At 40.2% G+C, this 24,084-nt stretch overlaps 1 protein-coding gene across 6 annotated transcripts in view; it reads right to left on the reverse strand.

The window, feature by feature from the left end:
• Positions 1–3,127: 3,127 nt before the first annotated feature.
• The window catches only part of fcho2 (FCH and mu domain containing endocytic adaptor 2), a 78,966-nt gene continuing 58,009 nt past the window's right edge, over positions 3,128–24,084 (reverse strand). For 2 of the 6 annotated variants that reach the window (XM_061733828.1, XM_061733826.1), the window contains 11 exons: positions 20,079–20,194; positions 19,012–19,141; positions 18,792–18,875; positions 18,517–18,576; positions 17,884–17,995; positions 13,947–14,102; positions 13,065–13,197; positions 6,847–7,046; positions 6,014–6,078; positions 5,722–5,886; positions 3,128–5,633 (listed from right to left, as the gene is read on the reverse strand). In XM_061733828.1, the coding sequence (XP_061589812.1) occupies positions 5,611–5,633; positions 5,722–5,886; positions 6,014–6,078; positions 6,847–7,046; positions 13,065–13,197; positions 13,947–14,102; positions 17,884–17,995; positions 18,517–18,576; positions 18,792–18,875; positions 19,012–19,141; positions 20,079–20,194 (1,244 nt within the window). In that variant the 3' untranslated portion in view covers positions 3,128–5,610. Of the gene's footprint in view, positions 5,634–5,721; positions 5,887–6,013; positions 6,079–6,846; positions 7,047–13,064; positions 13,198–13,946; positions 14,103–17,883; positions 17,996–18,516; positions 18,577–18,791; positions 18,876–19,011; positions 19,142–20,078; positions 20,195–20,625; positions 21,112–24,084 lie in introns of all 6 variants that reach the window. The other 4 variants (XM_061733830.1, XM_061733827.1, XM_061733831.1 and 1 more) reach the window with 3 other exon arrangements.

Below are 24,084 nucleotides of genomic sequence, written 5' to 3' on the forward strand. Positions count from 1 at the left end.
GAGGTCCTAGAACTGAACCTTGGGGAACTCCACATGTTATTTTGTTAGCTCTGATTTGTACAGACACAACATAGTCCCTGTCTTGTGGTCCAAATAACGAAGCACATCTTTGTTGACAAGAAGCAGTATGCCTTAAGAAAACTATTCATGTTACATGTTGTATCAGTTGAAACACTTGAAATGGTGATGATTGGACTCATTAAAGTAGTATTAATCATCATTAGAAGCTAAGTCAGTCAAGCTAAAATGGATAACTCTTATTCGGGCGTGTTTCAGCTGGCTTCATAATGCATGTTTGATCCTCCCATTTGCACATGGCACCAGGCAAAGGCTTCAAAGGAGAGCTTAAGAAAACTTACGGGTGACGTCACAGGTGGTTTGTCGGCCTCTGGTTCAAACACAGGGAATCCCAATGCTCCTCAATACCTGCTGATCGGTAACGTCACAGCTGCCTCCAGACCCTAACTCACAACTTAGATAAGTAGTTAGCGTTTGCCTTTATTATGACTCATAAATTACAGGTCTCTCAAGTTTCATGCATTGAGCGTGAGACTTAAGTTCAGATGCTCTTATGCCACATGTGGCAATTCTCACGCTGAGAAATTAACTTCACCGCATAGTAATTCCAACAGCACATTTTACAAACGAGTAAAACGTAGACTACACTACTGCCCACTGAGCTCTCAGCTCAGAGGAACTGTCTTGAACCTATCAGCCAATCAGAAAATTGAATTTTTTGTAACTGGGTAAGGTCCGAGTTTCAAGCTTCAAGCGTTCCATGAATGCGTAGCGGAGGTAACCTAAGTTACCGCACGCACACATACACGCACGCACGCACGCACGCACGCACGCACGCACGCACGCACGCACGCACGCACGCACGCACTTATTATTTTGTATTATAATTATACATAATTAGGACAAATTATTTAATGTAGCATGAATATTGTGAAGAGACAACGTCCACTACAGTGTTTTCCTTTGTTATAAAATAAATAAAACCGTGTACAGTATTTGATATAGTCAAATTTGATCATCAGAAGCTGGGTCCATGGGTCCATGGGTCCATGGGGACCCCCCCCCCCCAAAAAAAAAATCTGACTCCAAGTCAACTTCCAAACTTGAGAGCCCTGCTCATAAACTATAGCGTAAATACTAGCCAGCACACATAAAGTAGTTGTACTAGGTCGTTTTAGCGTATTATTTCGGCTGTTGAACTAAATTATTTCAGGTGTTGCGTTAGAATCAGGTCAACAGCGGAAACTGTTCTCTGTTAAGTGCGATGCCATGAAAAATATGTTTGCTTCACGTCATACTGTAGATGTGGTGAGCTTAAAAATAATAATATTTCTCACTTTGCTTCATGTGACAGTCAGACAGCGCTAGAGCTCACATTTTGGGATCCAGATACATCCTAGTTTTTATCCTATTTGGCTGGTTTTGGTTGTGTGAATCTGGGCTGGTTTCAACTCATAGTGGTACATTTAGCTGCTTTCAAACTATGGATCATGTTTGGGGACCACAAACCAGAACTAGGCCGGTGCTTGAACTATTTGACTGGTCTGCCGGATTAGTGCACGTGTGCACTAATATAGCAGGTATATAATGCAGTAAGTATGTAAGTATTTCTAAAAGCTGTTCGTTTTCATTAGCATTATTCTACCTTCCAAAGCCACACAGAAATTCAGTGATACTCTTAAATTATATTTAAAAAAAGGGTCTACATATAGACCTGCACACTTTTTGATACGATCTGAAGTCACACGTCTCACTTTGGCCTCTCAGACAATAACATCATATGCAGCAGGCCCTAAGATCTTTTCTGCTCCGTCTAAGTGAGAGGAACAGGGGAGAGCAGAGGCAACGCTGATGGCTCGCACATGTGGCTGTGCAAGCAATGGCTGTATTTCAAACAGCAAAGAGGAGGTCTTCAGCCGAGACACACAAGGGGGATGACTGAGTGTGTAAATATGTGCAAGGTGTTGATGTAGTGACGAGCGTGTACTCACAGTGGAGCGTACATCCTCCTGCATGGAGCTCTCACAGCGCACGCAGAGCATTAGCAACACATGTGCTGTCGTGTCTTTAAACGCAGTTTTCACACTTTATCCTTCTCAATTTTTAGTGTTAAAAAAGCATATTCACTATTTGACCTGCATTCTGCTCGAAATAGAAAGTTTTAGTTTTTATCTGGTTCAATCGGAGCGTTTGATTGATTTATTTATTTTTTGCAGGGTAAAAGATTAAATTGATAAACGCATTGAGGAGGTTTTAGAGACAAATTTCAAGATATACAAGTTCTGTTCAGGAGATGGAAAAAAAACATGACATTAATGGGGTTTCTGTATCTGCCACGATGACTTTTCACACCAGATGACGTGTAGACTGTTGAAAGATGCTGATTTAAAAACAAAAAATAAAAAACAACTCTGCTCCTATATGCTTAAGTCCAAGATGAAGTTCAGCTTAAAAAAAAAGCAAATGCAAATTTTTCATAAAGAAAGTATAACAGATTTCCACCATGATGGATCGAAAATAATCAAGGTGTTCAAAAGTCTAAACTTTCAACTTTAAATTAAGAGGTTTATCAAACATGTGGTCTTCACTATTTAGGAATTCCAGCCATTTTTAAGCAAAGCACCTTGATTTTTCATTTATTCTTATTAACCATTTGCAAATGATAAATGGCCTTATTTACCATATCTATGAGAAACCTCTTAAATTGGAGCTGAAATCCTAAACCTTGATGGCATTTTTTTTAATATCAAATCAATTGTTGTGATGTATAAAACCATAAATCACAAAAAAAATTGATGACCTATAGACACAGTGGCAGCTCTGTGACCCAAGCCTTCGTCGCAGAGATAAACCTTTAAACCTCAATGTGATGATGTTAACGTGATTTTTGGCCACAGCTGCGCTCGGCTGCTTGTGGTCGTAGCTTTTAGGTACCAGATAGAGATATTTTATCAGGTATGTAGTTTCATTGGTGGTGTTTACTGAATTCAATAATTTCAACCTCTGTTGGCATTCAGCATTGATACAAAATCAGACCAGAGAGAGAGAGAGAAAGAAAGAAAGAGAGAGAAAGTTTATGAATAAAATAAAAAAATCACACAGTTCACACTTAAAGTTGTAATTTCATATATTTGTATATATTCATATATTACACATTTAATACAGGCACGATGAGAAATCATAAAATAGACAAAAAGTGGCCGAAATCTTGGTAAAAATGTGAGAATCATTTACACATTGCTGCTTTAAAAAAAATGCTTAATATCACAAGAAAAGACTGAAAGAGGGGGAAGAAGACTTCAAAAGGAATATTATCCTAAAGTTTTGTAAGAAAAGCAAGAACCAGCTTGCTAATACTGAATACAGTTACAGAATCTGAGTGCTCAGTTTGGAAATACACTAACTTTGTTTGGTGGAACAACTTTATGGAAAACAAAAATCTACATGCTGAGATCTTGTGATTCAAATAGGAAACATTCAGAGTTGGGGCCAGAATTCATGTGCATTTTCAGGAATCTATTTAAAATTAGTGGCAAAGTGATATTAAAGGCTCGAGTCTTGAACCAGGCATCAAAGGTGTCATCTGAAATACGAAAAACTGTTCCGACACTCTGAAATCCAAGAAACCACCTCTTTCTTAAAGCTTTAAAGTAATCAAGCATGGACGTGAGTCTAAAACACTGTCAACAGTTAAACACAACATGCTTTAATGCTTTATGGCACAAAAAAAAAAAAACGCCTCCTAAAATCAGATCTGAGAGGTCAAATGGGCACGTGATGCACATTGTATGGACCTCGAGCCCTTAAATGATTCAGGGATTTAAAAAAGTAGCTTTCAAGCCATTTATCTCAGAATTTCAGGACCATCACAAGAACAAAATGTCCTACAAAAGACAGCTTTCCATTAAGAAAAGGCGAGAATGAAGCACCAAGAATTAAAAGTGGCCACTTTTTTTTTTCTTTGATAAATCCTGCTTGTATTGCTCATGATAGCAGGAGGTAAAATCACATCCCAGAATGCACTAGGTGAGTGGCAGTACAGGTGAATAAGCCATCAAAGGTTAAACGGCAGTACTGTATCTAACCAGGGTCAACAACACTTGATCATCCAGTGCCGAGCACTCGTAATAAGGCATTTTAATCATTAATTGGGTCTCCTGGTGAAGCTCTTCGCCCAATGTTGACATTATAAAAACGGAGGTTTAACCAAACAGAGAAGACAGGTGGAAAAAGTTATAAAAGTGTTAAAATCACAGAAGACTCATTCATTTCTTGAAGACAGATTAAGATTAAAAATACATTTTCCCTTCAATATCCAAATAAAGGTGTAAAAAAAAAAAAAAAAAAAAAAGACAACTGGCACAATGATGGTGCTGTTCTCATGAACGGTACTGTAGGATACAAAAAGAGTAGAAAAACCGCAATTCAGGCACGTTTATTCATTGACAACGCACAGTAATATCATTAAAGGCTGCGAGTTAAATTTGGTGTAATGTCCCTTGATTTTTTTTTGTATGTATCTAACTTTTGATGCAATATTTTATAGTCAAAGTTTAATAAACTGCTCAAGGAACAAGCCTCGGTCTATTATTAGATGGTCACGAGTGTAAACGTTCATTAAGGGCCAAAGCAACGCAACTTTGTGTCACTTTAGCTCATAAAGAAAATCTACTCTTTGTACTATCCAATAACAGGCTGAGGGTTGTTGTAACTCCATGTTCGTGTAAGGACTTAGACATTTCAGAAAGTACAAGTCGCCATCAAAGAGGGGAGATTTACAAAGACGCTTGTGAAAAGACCACCACTGATCACAGACCCCACTGAAGGTGATTGTTTAAAATACACCAGAGAAATGTAGCTTAAATCTGTATTAATCAAGCTTTTTTTTGCCTTTGTTCCACAGTATAAGAAGAGGCACTAAGGTCTTTTTTTTTTTGCATGTTTCCGAGAGCACTTAAATGTTATTTTAAAAGATGGAGCTTGTGCTACGAGTGTGTGAGTACTGTTAAAGACAGATTCCACCTTCATTGCTTCATTGCACGTGATTACAAAAGACAAATCATTAGAGAAGAAAAACAACATTTACAGAGAGGAAAGCCAATTTGAGAGCTGAGTCAGAGTTGGTCAAGTGAAAAAAGTCTGTTATTTACAGTTTGGAGAGAGAGTAATTCTTCTCATCCACCCAGAAATGGTTTTATGTTCCTTATAGGCTCTCACGGAAAGAATACAAGAGGGAAAAGAGCATCTTAAAGATTGTTAGTGCACTTTTTTTCTTTTCTTATGATTTCAAATACAATATAGATTTATACCTAATCCATAAATTGTTTCTAGCTGTACAAAAAAGAAATTGATCAGAAAGCATCATTAGACTTCATATCTACACGATTCCTGAAAGCTCATCTTAGTTTTATTTATTTTCTTTTTTAAAACAGTGTTCAATACTCAGTGCTGTTTTATCGTAGTGAGATTCCCGTTTCCTGTGTGAAACCATGATCAGAAGGATCCAGAGGGTCGGGGAGGCCTGGAGAATGTTGACACATTTGTGTCGAGCGAGATTTTCTTTTTCTTGGAAACCAGAGGGGTTGGGTCACCTCACCAATCCGCCATATAACGCCCTGAAGACACAAAGGATGCATTTTGAGCTCCGGGAGCCTTAAATCTATCAGTGACAGGTGCGTATGGATCGTTAAGTGGACTACATACCTGTGGCAAATCTTTTTTTGTTGAGAGAGAGTCTGTACCCAGTCCCCTGCAGCTCCATGTCAACTCCTGAAAGTGTGCTTCCCTCACTCATAAACTGCACAGCCAGAGTGGAGGGGTTTGAGGGGCCGTCTGATAGTTCAAACTTGGCCCTCAGAGAGCCAGAACCTGGGGGTCAAAGACAAACAGTTTCACTCCCTTGCCAAGGTGTAACGCAGTTCTTTGTCGCACCAGGAGTTTGAACCAACTTTCATGGCAAATATGTTTGAAAGAAAACAAGAGGGTGATTCCTCACCTTCGTTTTCAGATTTTTCAGAGACGTCACTCAGCTTCCAAAGACACTTACTCTGCTCTGAATTCCTAAAATAGGGGAATGAAATATCAGCTTATACTCTTGTATTTAATTAAGAGAGAATCCATGTGCTCCAGATAGGGCTGTTCAATTTTGCCCAAAAATAAAATCTCGATTTTTTTCTTTCAAAATCCGATTATAATATATGCTGTTTTTTAACATTTGCCCCATTGGGCTTTAAGTGCAAACTTTGCTCTTATTAAACCAAAAATGAATGAATAAAGTGCAAAACTCTGTAAAATAAGTTGAAAAAAGTTTTAAAAAATATAATAAAATATAAAGTTTTATCTCTGAAAAAAAAAAAATCAGCAAATCAGCACTTGCAAACATACAGTAAGTTATATTTCCAATTAAATAAAACAAGACATTTTCTAATTAAACTAAACTGGGTCTTTGCATGCTAAATAATAATGCAACCCATGAAGGAGGTAGAGGTGTGTAATGTCAGTCATTACATTTGCTGTTCACATTTGCAAGTTTTTTGCAAGGAACACGAGCCGGTCTACCGGTGGCATGTTACAACGCCCCCTCCTACACTAAAGAGCCTCTCTGGTGGGGCACTTGTCGCAGGTATTGAGAGGTATTTCCATCAATCATTAATATGGTATTAATCATTAATATGTGTGCAGACAAAGTAAAAAAAAAAAAAAGTGAAAAATCGATTTTACGATTTTCACGTTTTAACATCGTTCTAATTACATAATCGCGATTACGATTTAAAATCGATTAATCGAACAGCCCTAGCTCCAGCTGAAGCAATGTGCACCACGTCTCACCATACGGAGTCTGGCAAAGACTGCATGTTGGTGACCCCTCCGTCAACAGGAACCAAGATCTGCACGTTGCTGAGAGGACCGGGGCAGTCCATGGACTCCGGGTTGTAGCGGTAGTCTACCCGGAGGTCTGTCGTGGCTGCTGTGCACTTCCAGTATACAGCCAGGTTGAGAGGAGTGGAATGGATCCCATCAGACTGCACCTGAACACAGCCGTACAGTTCAACATTTCATTTCCTGTAAAACGAGACCCATTCTCTCAACACAAACAACTTTTTCGAGTTTTTTTTTTTTTTTCTTTTTTGGCCTCTAGTGGCATTTATTGACAGTGTAGGAGGAAGTAACGGATCAGACGGCAACAGGCCAGGACTTGAACCTGGGTCAGCCACACAAGGGCTGCCCCCATACAATGGGGCTTCTCAACTAAAGCCGGGCATACACTGTGCGATATTTTAAATCGTATGAGACTGCCTCATCTCACACTGCACGACTAGATCGCGGAGTTCAAAAGTTCACAGCCCACGATTTATGTTCTCACACTGTACGACCCGATGCTCGGATGCGACCCGTCTGCTCACACTATACGATCATAATCCTCCCGTCGGACCTCTGTGTACTGGAACTCGAGGCCGGTTTTGGGGCAGGGGTGAGCTGTGCCCACCCAAACGTGCATCCTGGCCACCCGATCAAAGGTTATAGGGATCCTTTATTTTTTTATGATTTTATTTTTTTATATATACATTAAAAAAATCCCAAAATATCTGTACCGTTTCTGTTGGGCGGGCACTGCGCATCATTTTTAGACACAACAAAGAACGCATACCGCAAAAGTTTCGGCGGAGGAACCGACGTCCCAGCAAAATGAGAAGAGAAAAAAAGAGTTGTTCCGAACAGCAGACAGCGCACTCACTAAAGGCCGATTTATGGTTCCGCGTTACACCAACGCAGAGCCTACGGCGTAGGGTACGCGGCGACCCGCACCGTACGTGGAAATGCAGTCTTTTTTTTGCTATTAAAACATGATTTGTAATGTGAATTTGCAACATTTAAACTAAAAATAATAGTTTTTTGACGTGACATCAGATATTGCGCATGCTCTCTGCGAAAGGATGAGTCCAATCGGGTCGTAGTTGCTTCAACTGTGCGATTCCTTCACGAGGAGCGACCAGGATTTCAAACTCGCTTGATTTTCTTTCGACCTCACGATTTGTGATCGGGAGCTCGTCGTGAGGTGTTAATCTCTCGTCGTTAACCCACGTACACTGCACGAGGCACGAGCAACGATTGGGTAAAAATCGGGCCCGATCAAAAAAAAGTCGCACGACTGGAAAATCGTCTCAAAACGAGCCGATAATCACACAGTGTATGCCCGGCTTAACACAACCCCCCAGACAGACATATTTGTGTGAATGCTGAGTCATCGTTAATATATGTTTTGTTTATTTCTTTCTACGAGTACGTCATATGCCAGGAAACACAGCTTGCACTGGCTTGCGTTAGTTGTGCAGACTAGATGATGTTTGGGTTGATGTGTGGAAAGCTGACATTTTCTCAATGCATCCACCATGATGCAACAGGCCTGCAGGACAGGCAACGTGCGCCGTCACCCCATTCACTATCCATTGAAGATGCTGCCAACTAGGAATGGGCGATATTTTACCGTTCACGATATACCGTCAAAAAAATTCCTCACGATAAGAATTTGTCATCTTGCAGTAAAAACGATAAATTCCTGTTGATGACGTTTTTGTGTAAAGCCTGAATTATGGTTCTGCGTTAAATCCACGCACAACGTATGTGAAGGAAGGAAGGAAGGAAGGAAGGAAGGAAGGAAGGAAGGAAGGAAGGAAGGAAGGAAGGAAGGAAGGAAGGAAGGAAGGAAGGAAGGAAGGAAGGAAGGAAGGAAGGAAGGGAGAAAAGAGGAAGGGAAGAAGGAAGGAGAGAGCAGGAGGAAAGAAGGAAGGAAGGAAGGAGGGAAGGAAAGGGGAGAAGGAAGGGAGAAAACAAGGAAAGGAGGAAGGAAGGGAGAAAAGAGGAAGGGAAAAAGGAAGGAGAGAGCAGGAGGAACGAAGGAAGAAAGGAAGGAGGGAAGGAAAGGGGAGAAGGAAGGGAGAAAACAAGGAAAGGAGGAAGGAAGGGAGAAAAGAGGAAGGGAAGAAGGAAGGAGAGAGCAGGAGGAAAGAAGGAAGGCAGGAAGGAAATGAGCCTGAAAGAAAGAAAGAAAGAAAGAAAGAAAGAAAGAAAGAAAGAAAGAAAGAAAGAAAGAAAGAAAGAAAGAAAGAAAGAAAGAAAGAAAGAAAGAAAGAAAGAAAGAAAGAAAGAAAGAATAAATTCCCGTTGATGATGTTTTTGTGTAACAAACATGGCGGATCTGAGAGCGAGATAGATTTATAGTTACAAATGTGGAGTTGAATTGGTATTTCTTTTATCGTCATTTTTATCGTTATCGGGATAAATGCCAGAAATTATCGTGATACATTTTTTAGTCCATACCGCCCATCCCTACTGCCAACGCAAATAATTATTTCAAACCATTTAAACAGAACAGCTTCCAGCTGTCCAACTACACTCACCGGCCACTTTATTAGGTACACCTGTCCAACTGCTCGTTAACGCAAATTTCTAATCAGCCAATCACATGGCAGCAACTCAATGCATTTAGGCATGTAGACGTGGTCAAGACGATCTGCTGCAGTTCAAACCAAGCATCAGAATGGGGAAAGAAGATGATTTAAGTGACTTTGAACGTGGCATGGTTGTTGGTGCCAGATGGGCTGGTCTGAATATTTCAGAAACTGCTGATCTACTGGGATTTTCATGCACAACCATCTCTAGAGTTTATAGAGAATGGTCTGAAAAAGAGAAAATAGCCAGTGAATATCCAGTTCTGTGGGCACAAATGCCTTGTTGATGCCAGAAGTCAGAGGAGAACGGCCAAACTAGTTTGAGCTGATAGAAAGGCAACAATAACTCCAATAACCACTCGTTACAACCGAGGTTTGCAGAACAGCATCTCTGAACGCACAACACGTGGAACCTTGAGGTGGACGGGCTACAGCAGCAGAAGACCACACCAGGTGCCACTCCTGTCAGCTAGGAACAGGAAACTGAGGCTACAATTCACAGTGTCACTAAAACTGGACAACATAAGATAGGAAAAACGTCGCCTGGTCAGATGAGTCTCCATTTCTGCTGTGACATTTGGATGGTCAGGTCAGAATTTGGTGTCAACAACATGAAAGCATGGATCCATCCTGCCTGGTACCAACGGTTCAGCCTGCTGGTGGTGTCATGGTGTGGGGGAGATTTTCCTGTCACACTTTGGGCCCATTAGTACCAATTGAGCATTGTGTCAACTAGGAATGGGTGATATTTTACCGTTCACGATAAACCGTCAAAAAAATTCCTCACAATAAGAATTTGTCATCTCGTGGTAAAAATGATAAATTCCTGTTGATGATGTTTTTGTGTAAAGCTGATTTATGGTTCTGCGTTAAATCCACGCACAACGTACGTGAAGGAAGGAAGGAAGGAAGGAAGGAAGGAAGGAAGGAAGGAAGGAAGGAAGGAAGGAAGGAAGGAAGGAAGGAAGGAAGGAAGAAAACAAGGAAAGAAGGAAGGAAGGGAAAAAGAAGGAAGGAAGGAAATGAGCCAGAAGAAGAAAGAAAGAAAAGAAAGAAAGAAAGAAAGAAAGAAAGAAAGAAAGAAAGAAAGAAAGAAAGAAAGAAAGAAAGAAAGAAAGAAAGAAAGAAAGAAAGAAAGAAAGAAAGAAAGAAAGAAAGAAAGAAAGAAATGAGCCAGAAAGAAAGGAGCCAGAAAGAAAGAAAGAAAAAAGGATACATTCCTGTTGATGACGTTTTTGTGTAACAAACATGGCAGATCTGAGAGTGAGATAGATTTATAGATAAAAAGGTGGAGTTGAATTGGTATTTTTTTTATCGTCATTTTTATCGTTATCGGGATAAATGCCAGAAATTATCGTGATACATTTTTTAGTCCATACCGCCCATCCCTAGTGTCAACGTCGCAGCCTACCTGAGTATTGTTGCCGACCACGTCCATCCCTTTAGGACCAGTGTACCATCTTCTGATTGCTACTTCCAGCAGGATAAAGCACCATATCATAAAGACCGAATCATCTCAGACTGGTTTCTTGACAATGAGTTCATTGTACTCAAATGGCCTCCACAGTCCCCAGATCTCAATCCAATAGAGCACCATTGGGATGTGGTGGAACGGAATATTCGCCTCATGGCTGTGCACTAGGGATGGGCGGTATGGACTAAAAAATGTATCACGATAATTTCTGGCATTTATCCTGATAACGATAAAAATGACGATTAAAAAAATACCAATTCAACTCCATCTTTTTAACTTCCTTCCTTCCTTCCTTCCTTCCTTCCTTCCTTCCTTCCTTCCTTCCTTCCTTCCTTCCTTCCTTCCTTCCTTCCTTCCTTCCTTCCTTCCTTCCTTCCTTCCTTCTTTCCTCCTGCTATCTCCTTCCTTCTTCCCTTCCTTTTTTCTCCCGTCCTTCTCCCTTTCCTTCCTTCCTTCTCCCCTTTCCTTCCTTCCTTCTTTTTTCCCTTCCTTCCGTCTTTCCTCCTGCTCTCTCCTTCCTTCTTCCCTTCCTTTTTTCTCCCTTCCTTCCTTCCTTCCTTCCTTCCTTCCTTCCTTCCTTCCTTCCTTCCTTCCTTCCTTCCTTCCTTCCTTCCTTCTTTCTCCCTTCCTTCCTTCTTTCTTCCCTCCTGCTCTCTCCTTCCTTCCTTCCTTCCTTCCTTCCTTCCTTCCTTCCTTCCTTCCTTCCTTCCTTCCTTCCTTCCTTCCTTCCTTCCTTCCTTCCTTCCTTCCTTCCTTCCTTCCTTCCTTCCTTCCTTCCTTCCTTCCTTCCTTCCTTCCTTCCTTCTGCTATCTCCTTCCTTCTTCCCTTCCTCTTTTCTCCCTTCCTTCTCCCCTTTCCTTCCTTCCTTCTTTTTTCCCTTCCTTCCGTCTTTCCTCCTGCTCTCTCCTTCCTTCTTCCCTTCCTTTTTTCTCCCTTCCTTCCTTCCTTCACGTACGTTGTGCATGGATTTAACGCAGAACCATAAATCAGCTTTACACAAAAACGTCATCAAGGGAAATGTATCATTTTTACCGCGAGATAAAAAATTCTTACCGTGAGGAATTTTTTTGACGGTATATCGTGAACGGTAAAATATCGCCCATTCCTACTGTGCAGCAGACAAATCTGCAGCAACTGCGTGATGCCATCATGTCAACATGGACCAAACTCTCTGAGGAATTTTTCCAGTACCTTGTTGAATCTCTGCCACGAACGGTTCTGAAGGCAAAAGGGAGTCCAACCCGGTACTAGCAAGGTGTACCTAATAAAGTGACCAGTGAGTGTATATCTGCATAGTTAGAGGAAACCATTCAGCTCTAAGCATTCACGCTTTTTTAATAGTTATATAATGTACAGTTTTGACTAAAGGTGAAAAGTGCTACAGCATATGTCAGAACAATAATGAAGTCTTGTTTCATGAATACAGTAAAACGTTTTGTGGGCAGATCCAGACTTTTTTACACCTCAGTGTAAAAATCTCATTAATCTGTAATAACATTTTGCCCCGTTACTCAAAAAAGCGGTGGCAGACCCGCCTTGAGCAGCTTGTGGAGAAGAGAACCAAGTGGAGGCCTTCTTCATGACACCGTGGAGAAAACCAGTTGAAAATCTCCAAACCAAGACATAAACACTGCAACACTTGCACGCAGATGAAACAAAACCTTTTTCATTTGGTAAAAATCCACTTTTTAAAAACATCTAAGAACAATTCACTTTAATCTCGAACGGTGCAGCTTGAAAAAGGACCTAACATTCGTTGGAAGTGAGTGATGAGGTCTACAAACCACCAGATTTGATGCAAGTAAACTTCTAAGTGTCACTATAATTGATGAAAGATTACACAAAGATTACAAAATTATACTATGTATGATCAATCAGATTTTAGTACAAACAACTCTGTTAAAATAGTATGACATGAGTATCAAAAGTACCATATTTCACTATAAACATGGACATCTCACGGCCGTGTTACCTCCCTTCCCCTCTAGCCTCCTGTTCATACCTTCTTTTGCTTTTTTTTTTTTTCTCAGCCTCAGACCTTAAGAAATATGTTTTCAAAAACCATTCTTTATACAGTTGTTTTATCTGGATTACGTTTGAAGCTCAACGCTGGCTGACTGACCTGATATTTTAGGATGTCCACATTATAGTAGGAAGCTGAAGGATTCTGATCTGAGGCTTTTCTGAGGTAGGATGTTAGTGCTTGCATGTTGAACCAGAAGTCCTTGGAATCTGAGTCACTTTGGGAAGGATCGCTAGATAAAAAGCCAAACAGAAAGATATACACACAGACACACACACACACACGCACACACACACACACACACACAGACATACACATACATAGAATAATCAGAGGCTCAATTATTCATTGCTCTTCTTGGCGAGGGGTGTAAAGCTCCAATAGCTTGGAAAAAATGACCCTGTTAAATCCGACCAGCTACTAAATCATGAATTCCAGACGATTCAATTAGCCTAGCCATGTGGTGTTGGGATAACTGAGAGGAACCAGAGCGAGAATTAGGAGGGAAAAAAAAAAAAGATTTCAAAGATGCCATTCTACATTACTTTTTTGGACAAAAACAGAACCAACAAATTTAGTGCCTTGTTGAAAGTTCCACAGCATGTGAGGTAAAATACACACTAAATACCTTTTGCCTGGAGCTAATGAGGTGAGAAATACAATCATATGCGAACAAAGTGTTGAATAAAGCAGCTGTTACATGAGGTGTTTTACTCCTTGCTGTTTCAGGGTCTCTTTTAGAAGAGACATGGGGCAGTTGAAAACCTGGCTGTCAAAGTCTGCTGGAAAATACTTCCCTGACAGCTTAATGATAGCTTTATGTCCGATTACTAATTGAATTTCCTCTCGCTGACGCAGACTAGAGTCCTTGACTCTCACTGGCATCATTAAGCCCAAATCCCTCTTCCACTAAGCTACGAGTCTCTCAACAATCTTGTTGTATTCTTGCTGTTCTGTGATAAAGCTCCCCTGACGCCTCACCTGAATAGTAGCTGCTGGTTGGGGAGGATCTGCTCCAGCCTGCTGGTGTTCTTCAGTTTGAAGGTGAGGATGGCTGGCGACGGGTTGTTGGTGAACACCTTGATGATTCCCATGGGGAACGACAACGTCATGTCTCCTGTGATCTTCACAATGCACCTGTACAGCCCCCAATAACCGATGGATTAGGCTGCTGCTCGGTAGGGGTGGGCAAAAATATCGATATGGCAATATATCGCAATACTTTTCCAGCCGATTCAATATCGATATTCAAAATTTGAATATCGATTTTTTTTTTTTTTAAATATTTTTTATCCCCGATTTTTTTTCCATTATATCACCCAGTGCTCCTACCTAAGTGACAGTTCTGGGCATTGCCACTCTCTACCAACCCTGGGAGGGCCCTGCACTGAGCTCAGGTTTTATTTCACGTTTTATTTCATTTTATAATTTATTTTTTATATAACACAATTGCCTGTCCTTAAAAAATGAAAAATAATGGACAGAGGTTTATTTATTTATGGATTTATATCTATACTGACTGATCACTGTGCCTGTCCTTGGTTTTAGTACCCATCTTTCTTGTGTTTATTATCATTTGCCACATAATTAAAGCAACCTCATACTAAATTTAATGTTAATTTCATATGATGTAAATAATATGAAAAACATATACAAATATGTTGTAACTTTAGCTTGTATAGTTATAATAAAACATTGTTTTGACACAGTTTGTCCCATGAATTGTCACTATAATCTGATGAACGTGCAACTCAGATTTTAAGATCCATCACTATCATCTGATGTACATATATACAACTTGGATTTTAAGATGTGTAATGCATTTTTTAATTTTTCGGTGAACTATGTAGAATATAATAATCGGGATATCGCATAATCGGGATATCGCAATCTGTATCGTATCGTGGCTCAAGTATCGTGATGCGTATCGTATCGTGAGGTCCTTCCCAATACCCACCCCTACTGCTCGGTTTAGGTTTATAGAGGGGACAATGCTGATTTATCAATATCTAACCATTGAGTGTTTAATCAGACACTTTAAACTCAATATTCAAAGTTGATGTTGAATAAAAGATTATTCTTTAGTAAAACTGAAGGCCTCAACGTCACTTCCGGGGATCAATGTCTGTTAATTACTGTAAAACACAGACTTATCCAGCACAAATGGGCTGGACTACTTCCAGATCTCGGGGTGTTATTTCAGAATTTCAGCAGGACCAGGGGTATTTTTAGCCCAGTTCAAACACAACATTAGTCTGCAAAGTGCCAGCAGACTGAAGACTGACCATCACAACTTTTGAGTGTCCATGCAGATATCCTCAAGACGAATATAAAATACATATACCGTATTTTCTGGACTATAAGCCGCTACTTTTTTCATAGGTTTTGAACCATGCGGCTTATACAAAGGTGCGGCTATTCTGTGGATTTTTCTTCCACCACTAAGGGGCGCTCTAACCGGAATTAGAATCAAAACTAAGACAAAATAAATGCAAATAAGAATACGCTACTTCTTCTTTAGCAGATAGAAGTAGGTAGAAGCAGATTTCAAACAGATAAATAGAAAAATAAATACCAGTTATTTTCTCTTGGTTCTGTCCCGTTTTAATCAGCAAAGTTGCTGCCGTGTTAAAAGGATCTATTTAGGTACAAACATGTACATCATTTACAGTTCAAAATCCTTCTGTACATGTAGTAAATATCTAATCTAACAACATAAATATCTGCGGCTTGTATATCTTTTTTTTTTTTAAATAGAGTGGAGACGGCTTGTATGCAGGTGCGGCTTGTATATCTTTTTTTAATTATTTTTTTAGAAATAGAGCGGGTGCGGCTTATAGTCCAGAAAATACGGTAATTGCTAAGATGCAGCAGATGATGTTGATTAATTACACAATTGGTCACCTAGCAACAAACAAAGCTACATTTGAGATTTTGGTTTTCATTAGTCTAATTTAGCGCACTGTCTTACTGATCTAATCAAGAGAAAAATACAGTATATTTTCTTGTTCAGTAATTCAGAGTAAATACGTCAGGGACCCAGTACAAAAGCACAGTTTCTTACAACCCTTGTGCTTGTAGCAGCTGATCAGTCGGATCCATTTGGAAATGGGTATCATGTTGTTGAACACTCGTGTGTGTTGGATATTGGATGCACTTCCGAGGTACAGCAAATGCAGCATAATGTGAAGCCGAGTGGTGATGAAGATGGGATGACTGAATTACACTTTGTGCTGGATATGTGACGTCAAAGGACCCTGCAAACCGGATCCATCTCCTTTAAGGCAGTGTTTCCCAACCCTGGTCCTCGAGGCCCACTGTCCTGCATGTTTTAGATCAGGGGTGTCAAACTCATTTTGCTTGGCGGGCCGGATTTGACCAATTTTTTTCTCGTGGGCCGCACGCTCAAAATAACAAAAACGGTGCGGAAATTTCTTTCTGTAATTCTTTTTTTTTTACTATTGTTATGTAATCCAATATCAGTTTAGTTAATTTTAAAGGAAATATGCACTTTGTTTACCCTCTAATTATGTAAAATATATTTCTTCAGGATCTTTTCTTGAAATTTCTTTTTCAAATTATATAAGATACTTTTAATATCATTTTACAAAGATAAACAGAAACATGTTTTTTTTTATATTTCGCTTTTTTATAGGAAATGTAATTAAAAGCATTACATCCGAGTGTTTCTTTGTGATTTAAAGATTTTTCCAGTACAATTAAGTGTATTTATTTTTTCAAATTGGCGCAGATATTTACGCCAGTGTGCCGAAAAAGTCAGCACTTCTTTTTTAACTGTTTTATTTTGTCACTATCCTCGTATTCAAAACTGAAATTCTCCGAATAAATATCTTCTATCATCTTTTTTAGCAGTGATATTTTTCCTGCGAAAATATATAATAGTAGTCATTTAATAAAAATAAACGACCGTCTACAAAGAAATAAAATCGGCAAATGCATTCTAGAAAACTAAAAAAATGTCGAAAACTGCTCTATTTGTGGAATAACGATAGATTTGTAGAAGAAATATATTATTGGATATGCTGCGATTCATGGCAATTATTTATGCCTTCCTTTTTAGTAAATTAACATTTTGTTTTTTTGCGTTGGAAACCTCTCTCGGGCCGCACATTTGACAGCCCTGTTTTAGATGTTTCCCTGCATCATCACCTCATCATCATCCCTGATTCTAATTAATGGTCCTAATTAGCTTGTCATCAAGATCTGCACAATTCCGTTGATGACACAGCCACTTGTATCACGGTGTGCTGAAGCAGGGTAACATCTAAAACCTGCAGGACAGTGTGCCTCGAGGAGCAGGGTTGGGAAACACTGCTTTAAGGTACCTCGCTCTTATCCTACTTTGACAGTATGGAACATTCTTTACAGCTGCACGCTTCCCTGGTGTAATGAAGATCCAGTTTCTGAGTAAGTCTGGAGATGAGAAGAGTCTCTGATCAGTAGGGGTGTAGGTTGTGGTGGTAGTGGCCCACAGCGGGTCTCGGCCGTGCGCTGTTTCTCTTCTGCATTGCTTATGAAATGTTCCATTTGCTAATCCCTGCAAAAATAATCCTTTTGCACAGCAGCAATTTAACAGCAGTTAACCAATAAAAGACTGTATGTTTTCTCTGCCCCAGACTATAATCTGCCTCATGTAGGTTATCCATCCTGAAAGAATGGTGTCAGGCTCATGCAAAACATTCCACACATGCAGAGCGAGTGGGCCACAACACTCTCCAAAAGGCACAACCGAGGGCCTACTTAGTGTAGTGCACCCTGGGCTCGGGAATGTGCAGTATAACTCTCCGAGCTGCATAACTCAAGTCATATGTAGAGCAGTTTCAGTATAGCGAATAAAGTGCATGCGTGTAGGTCCAGGTTGGGGCCCTTGAGCAGCAGGAAGTCATGTGATACTCACTTAGTGGGATCAGCTCCTTTGAAGTAAGCATTAACCGATTCTGTTAAGGCCACGGCAATGGGCAAAGCATCTTGGGATGCCAGGGTCACAGGGCTGGGACCGCGAGACGTCCCTTGGAAGGAGAAAGGAACCGAGTTAGAGGTTTGTTGACTCAGCTGCACATCAGACTTTCAAAAACAGTCCAAAGCAGAATTAGGAAAGTTTTAACCATGCAAAGACGCATTAAATAATTATTGCATTTCATCAGCTCAGCTCAAGTCAAATCTGCATTCAAACGCTGCAAATCAGCATAGTTATTTATTTTTTACAAACATCAGTTTTCTGGACATTTGTCAAGCAGCTGCATTATATCAACTAAAATATGTTTAGTCATTCTCAGAAACCTAAGACGGCATATTATTAACTACCAAAATTGAAGGAAAAAAAACAACCTGCCATCGCTTTATTATTTCAAAGAAATATTTGCGTGTTAGAAGTTGACGGTTGGAAACAGGCTGAAAATGTTCAAATCTAGAACACACAAGACTGAAGCCACTGCAAAGCATCATCCAGCTGCCCATCCATTCAACAGGTCAGTGTTAATTGTTTAGATAAATGCAGATGAGAGTCCCAAAATATGAACCATTACTATACCTGCTGGTGTTTCAGACCGCTTCTCAAAGGTAGGCAGCTTCGCTATAAACATATCATCCTCTTTACATCATATTTTAGGCATGAAGAGGTAAAGAGGAGATAAACAAACCCAGAAAACACAAACGTGAGGAGAGATGATGCCGAGCATGTTTGTAAGCCAGTTTTTAAATGAATGATGATGATGACGACAAGTGAGCCCTAATATAACAATCTTGAACACGATGACTGTAAGCACCACTGGGGACGGGAGAGTTTGTTTGGAAAGGCAGACTCACGTTGGCTTAGCAGAAAAAGAGGAGAAAGGGTGAACAGGTCTGGCTCTAGAAAGGAGAGGGGAGGGGCAAAGGTGTGTTCGGCTCCTGTAAGGAGAGGAGTGGAGGAGGGAAAGCGTGGAAGGACAGCACATTATGTTCCAGAGGAAAAAGGTGTGACAGGCTTTTCAGGGGCTGAGGAAGAGGAGGATAAAATAATAATAGGAGGGAGAAGTGTTCCTACCGACAGTGGGGGTGTTGCCTGCACTTAGTGATGCATTCGACGATAACGAGGAAGAACTCTCAGCTCGGGCGAGTGGTGCTGTCGGAGGAGGGCTGGTGTTAGACGGCTTGGGTGGGGGTAATGGCCGCACCTGAGTTCAGGAATTTAAAAAGGATACAATTAAAATATGAGAGTGGGTATTTAATCACAATTAATCCTGTGTTGCTCTGCAACTGTGAAGCATGGAGGTGGAGCTATTATGCTTCTTTCTTTGCAGCCTGTTATTACGTTTTAAGTTTTTAAAGGTGTATTATTGAGTAATAATGACCATGTGGGTGCCCAAACTTGAAAACGTGCCATATTTAAATACATAATGTTTTGGAAATCTGCTAGATTTCACTCACAAATAACATTACCGTATTTTCTGGACTATAAGCCGCTACTTTTTTCATATGTTTTGAACCATGCGGCTTATACAAAGGTGCGGCTATTCTGTGGATTTTTCTTCCACCGCTAGAGGGAGTGCTAACCGGAATTATAAAAAAAACTAAGACAAAATAAATGCAAAGAAGAATACGCTACTTCTTCTTTAGCAGATAGAAGTAGAAGCAGATTTCAAACAGATAAATAGATAAATAAATACCGGTTATTTTCTCTTGGTTCTGTCCAGTTTTAATCAGTTTTAATCAAGTTGCTGCCGCGTTAAAAGACACTGTTAGGAAAGATCTATTTAGGTACAAACATGTACATCATTTACAGTTCAAAATCCTTCTGTACATGTAAATATCTAATCTAACAACAGAAATATCTGCGGCTGAAATATCTTCCTTTTTTTTTTAAATAAAATGGATGCGGCTTATATACAGGTGCGGCTTGTATATCTTTTTTATTGTTTTTTTAAAAATACAGCAGATGCGGCTTATATACAGGTGCGGCTTGTATATCTTTTTTATTGTTTTTTTAAAAATACAGCAGGTGCGGCTTATATACAGGTGCGGCTTATAGTCCAGAAAATACGGTAAATGAGTCAGTGCTCAAACTTATACTTAATTAAATAGACTAGACAGTTCTATGTTTTAATTACATACAATTTCATTGATCCCAGTGAGTTTTCCTGTAGGGAGTTTGGGCCTAGAGGAAGGACGCGGTGGGGGAACGAGGGCTCCAACTGCCAGAGGGGTGGTGGGTCGGTGCGGGACTGGCACTAAATGGAGAGAAACACGAAGGTCATCCTGGTTAGTGATGTCTGAATAGCAGCAACGCTGAGCACGAGCACTGAGCATGAGCATGTGTTGTAACTAGCTCAGTTGGAAGCAGGACCCTCATGCGTTCTGAAATCTGGTTTCAACAGCACGAAAGCAAAACATAAAATGACGGGGGAAGAAAACGAAAACACATTCCAAAATAAGTTTCACGAAAAGAAACAGAGACAAACGTGTTATTAATCAGGCAACGGGCTTGGCAAGCATCGGCAAAACAAAACAATCAAATGCCAACAGAAAATATTCACAGATACGGATACATGAAAGCAAGTTAAATTAAATCCAAAAGTAAACAATAAAAAAAAAAAAAAAAAAAAGGAAATAAAATAACCTCAGCCATGAGACATGTCTCTTACATCAATGCTGATGTTACCATTGAATATTTTGCTTGATGGGGTTGCAGCCACAGCCCTGTCAGGGAAGACATCAGCGAAACACGTGGCGCTGACTTCTCTGTGACAAGCGTCTGCAGAGTCATCAGACGGGAAGCGGCTTGACCGGCCGGAGCTCGACTGCAGCCTCTGGAGCTCCTTTGCGGATGACCCGGTCCCCTGACCGCAAGGCGGAGTGAAGTCATCACTGAAGGCAATCCACTGGCTCTGGGACCACGACACAGACGAGAAGGTGTCTGCACTCTTAGGAGGTCTGGCGGTCGGAGGGCTTTTGACGGGGTCCAGCGGCTCAGTGGGCTGAGTGATGGGGGCGCTCCGGGCCCTCGTCGGTGCGGGCTTGAGGGCTTGAAAAAGGTTTTCGGGTGAATCCCAGGGAGAGGACGCAGATGAGGAGAAAGAGGAGACTTCTTTGGATTGCTGACGCTCTGCCAAAGGCGGCGAGCGTTCCTGCTGCGGCGCCGCGTCGGCTGAAGGAGGCAACGTGATTGACAAAAGGAGGTAAACATGACAAACGCAGAAGTGGAAATGACAGCTTTCTTCCGATAATTACCAATTAAATCGTAAAAATAACCCGTTCATATTTAAAAACCTCAGATTACATCTTAGATTTGAGAATGTCAAAACAAAAGTTCACAATTGAATTTTCTATTTTTAATGCGTTAAAAAGAATGAATTTATAAAATCATTATAAGAAAGTGTCTGGTTGTCCTGATAAATTAACTAATGTCTCTGATTAGAGCAGTGAGGCTGAAATAAATTGTTTATTTGCTATTTTCAATAAATGATAATTGAGCCAATTAAATAAAAAGGGGAAATTACTGTGTTTTAACAGTTGCCAGTTACTTTTCCAAACTAACTTACTCCTGTGGTACCAGGGCAACAATCAAGTAAGATGATGATTTACCTGCATTCGTCCACTCAGTGATACAGAATTAACTATCTCGTGGACCTTGGAGCCTGATGACTGATGAAGTTTTATGCTCTCCTTTTAATCATCTTTTTTTTGGTCCATTTTTGTTGAAAATGGACCATTCATAAATCTAAAATGTTTTGTAAATCTACTATATTTTACTCACGCATCACATTAACCCCGAAATCACTGCTGTGCTCATTGATTTATGTGAAATATAAAAACCCAAATAACCTGGACCTCCGGTCAATGATCATGTTGTTTGGCTTTTATTGCACAAATCTTTGTTTTTCTTTGGTTCTCTACTGGCTTTCATGGTCATGCTCCTGGTTTGCCGAAGTTATGGAAGTTAGTTTCTGCTCTTATATATTGATGCACCCAGGTCTGAATATATCTAGTGCAACAAATTTAAACAAAGACTATTAGCTGCAAGTTAACTCTTTAGCTGGTCACTGGCGTTTAACTGTCAGTCGCTTTCTTTTGCTTGTGATGTATAAAAGTGATGGATTTAATTACATAAAAAGCATACAATAAAAAGTATAATAAAAATAAAAGCATAAAATGCACACAAACTCTGTGAAAACATAAACTACCATGCATGTTTAAACTTAAAATGTAGCAAATATATACGTCCTGTATATATAAAGTCCTAAGAAAATGTTAGCCCCGCCTCTTTTTCAATCCTATGGGTCTTGTGTAAAAACATAAAAGTTATTAGATCATAGTGGCTCATGGTACAACAACCGCACACAAACAACAATATAATTAATTTCATGGTGCCATTACTTATTCACTGACTGATTCTTCTATCTTTCAGCCTGTCCGTTGTAGATTTGCTGTCGTACTTCAAATTATTTTCCTGCTGTGAGCTTTAGCTGTTGGACAGATGGCCTCACGTCAGCCTCTAGATTATTCTGGTATACCGAGGAGATCATGCTCAACTCCATGACTTCATGGTGCAAAACGACCCCAAAGTCCCTGCTGTGCTCGACGGCGGGTGTGATGTGTTTTTCTGCTGAAATGTTGCTTGGTTTCACTAAACATGGCATGACCACATGATCATTTTGGACGTATGTGTCCAAAAGTCTAATGGTTTCTCCAAGTGCCGTTTTGCTAACCTCAGTGACTGCCTTTACATGCAGTCAATAACCCTTTTAAAACCCGAATATTGGCAATAACCCGAATTTACACGGCCATGTAAACACCAATAACCCCTTTGAACAACCCGAATTTGCTCATATTCGGGTTTTTAAAAACCCGCATTTGACCCCTGGGTTACTCCTTTTAAAACCCGAATATTCAGTCATGTTAACGCCAAACGGAATATCCCCATCAAATGGAACATTAATTTGTTTTCTGCGCATGCTCTGTTCGCAAGGAATCCTGGTCTTTTGAGTCCAGGAAGTTCTTATAAACACGGAGAAACGCAAGACCACGCCACACTTAGGAGTGAGGAGGAGACTAATCACTTCATAAATGTAATGAACGATATGAACATTTGTATGCAGCATTTGTAGACGGTAGAAAGTACCGGGATAGCGAGATTTACAACAAGGTGAGCGAAAAGTTGCGCGAAGCAGCATTTGTTTTGAATTTGGTTACAGGAAGAAGAAGCGGAAATGACGGGAATTGCGTCATGATGTTCTCCGTGCGTCGCTGGTTTGATCGAGATATCCCGAATGATTAATTACCATGTAAACAGGGATAACCCTGTTTGCTCACGCATGTAAACGGAATATTCCGAATGTTTCAGTAACCGGAATATTAGCAATAACCCGAATTTTGACTGCATGTAAACGTAGTTAGTCATGGTTCCATGTTCCTCTTAGACAGGAGAAACTTTCTCCATGTCTTACCCTGGTGGCATTGTGTTAACACACACTTGAATGTTCCAGACCAGTAAACTGCCAACATGTCTAGTTTTTATTTAAGGTCTGCACACCTGTTGATGATCAACCCATCAGCAGCAGCACCTCGCGTGGACAGTCATGCCCATTCACTCACCAGTACTCTGGTGAACCCCTCCCATTCACGGCCATTTCCACCAGAACAGAACATACTGAGCCAAATGCAACACGGCATATGTCACAACTCATAATAACCAAAATGGCTGCAGAATTACTAAAAAGACCTTGGATCAACAAGTTTTTACTCCATTTACCTGGGTTCCTCCTCCTCTGCACACTATTTAGCACATCTTACGTTGACACTAGTTGTTCATCTAAAGGCAGTTTCTTCGATGTGTGTTGCTACTGCCACCAGCAATCCAAAGTTGAATCCAGAAAAACCAGACTTGTTTTTTGTTATCAAAGACGAAAATAATTCGGAGGGCTGGTAAGGATGCCCGGCTGCAGCGCACAAATTATTTTTATTATTTTGCGGCGCTTTAATTTTGTCAAATAGATAATTGTACAGCAGAATAAAAAAAATTATATTTCTTGCTTGGTTCAGGTTGTAATGACTTAATAATTTTTTTCTTTTTTTGCAGTGCTTTAATTTTGTCAAATAAATAATCGCACAGCGGAATAAA

The sequence above is a fragment of the Cololabis saira genome, chromosome 11 (assembly GCF_033807715.1).
Source record: "Cololabis saira isolate AMF1-May2022 chromosome 11, fColSai1.1, whole genome shotgun sequence".
NCBI classification, from domain to species: Eukaryota; Metazoa; Chordata; class Actinopteri; order Beloniformes; family Belonidae; genus Cololabis; species Cololabis saira.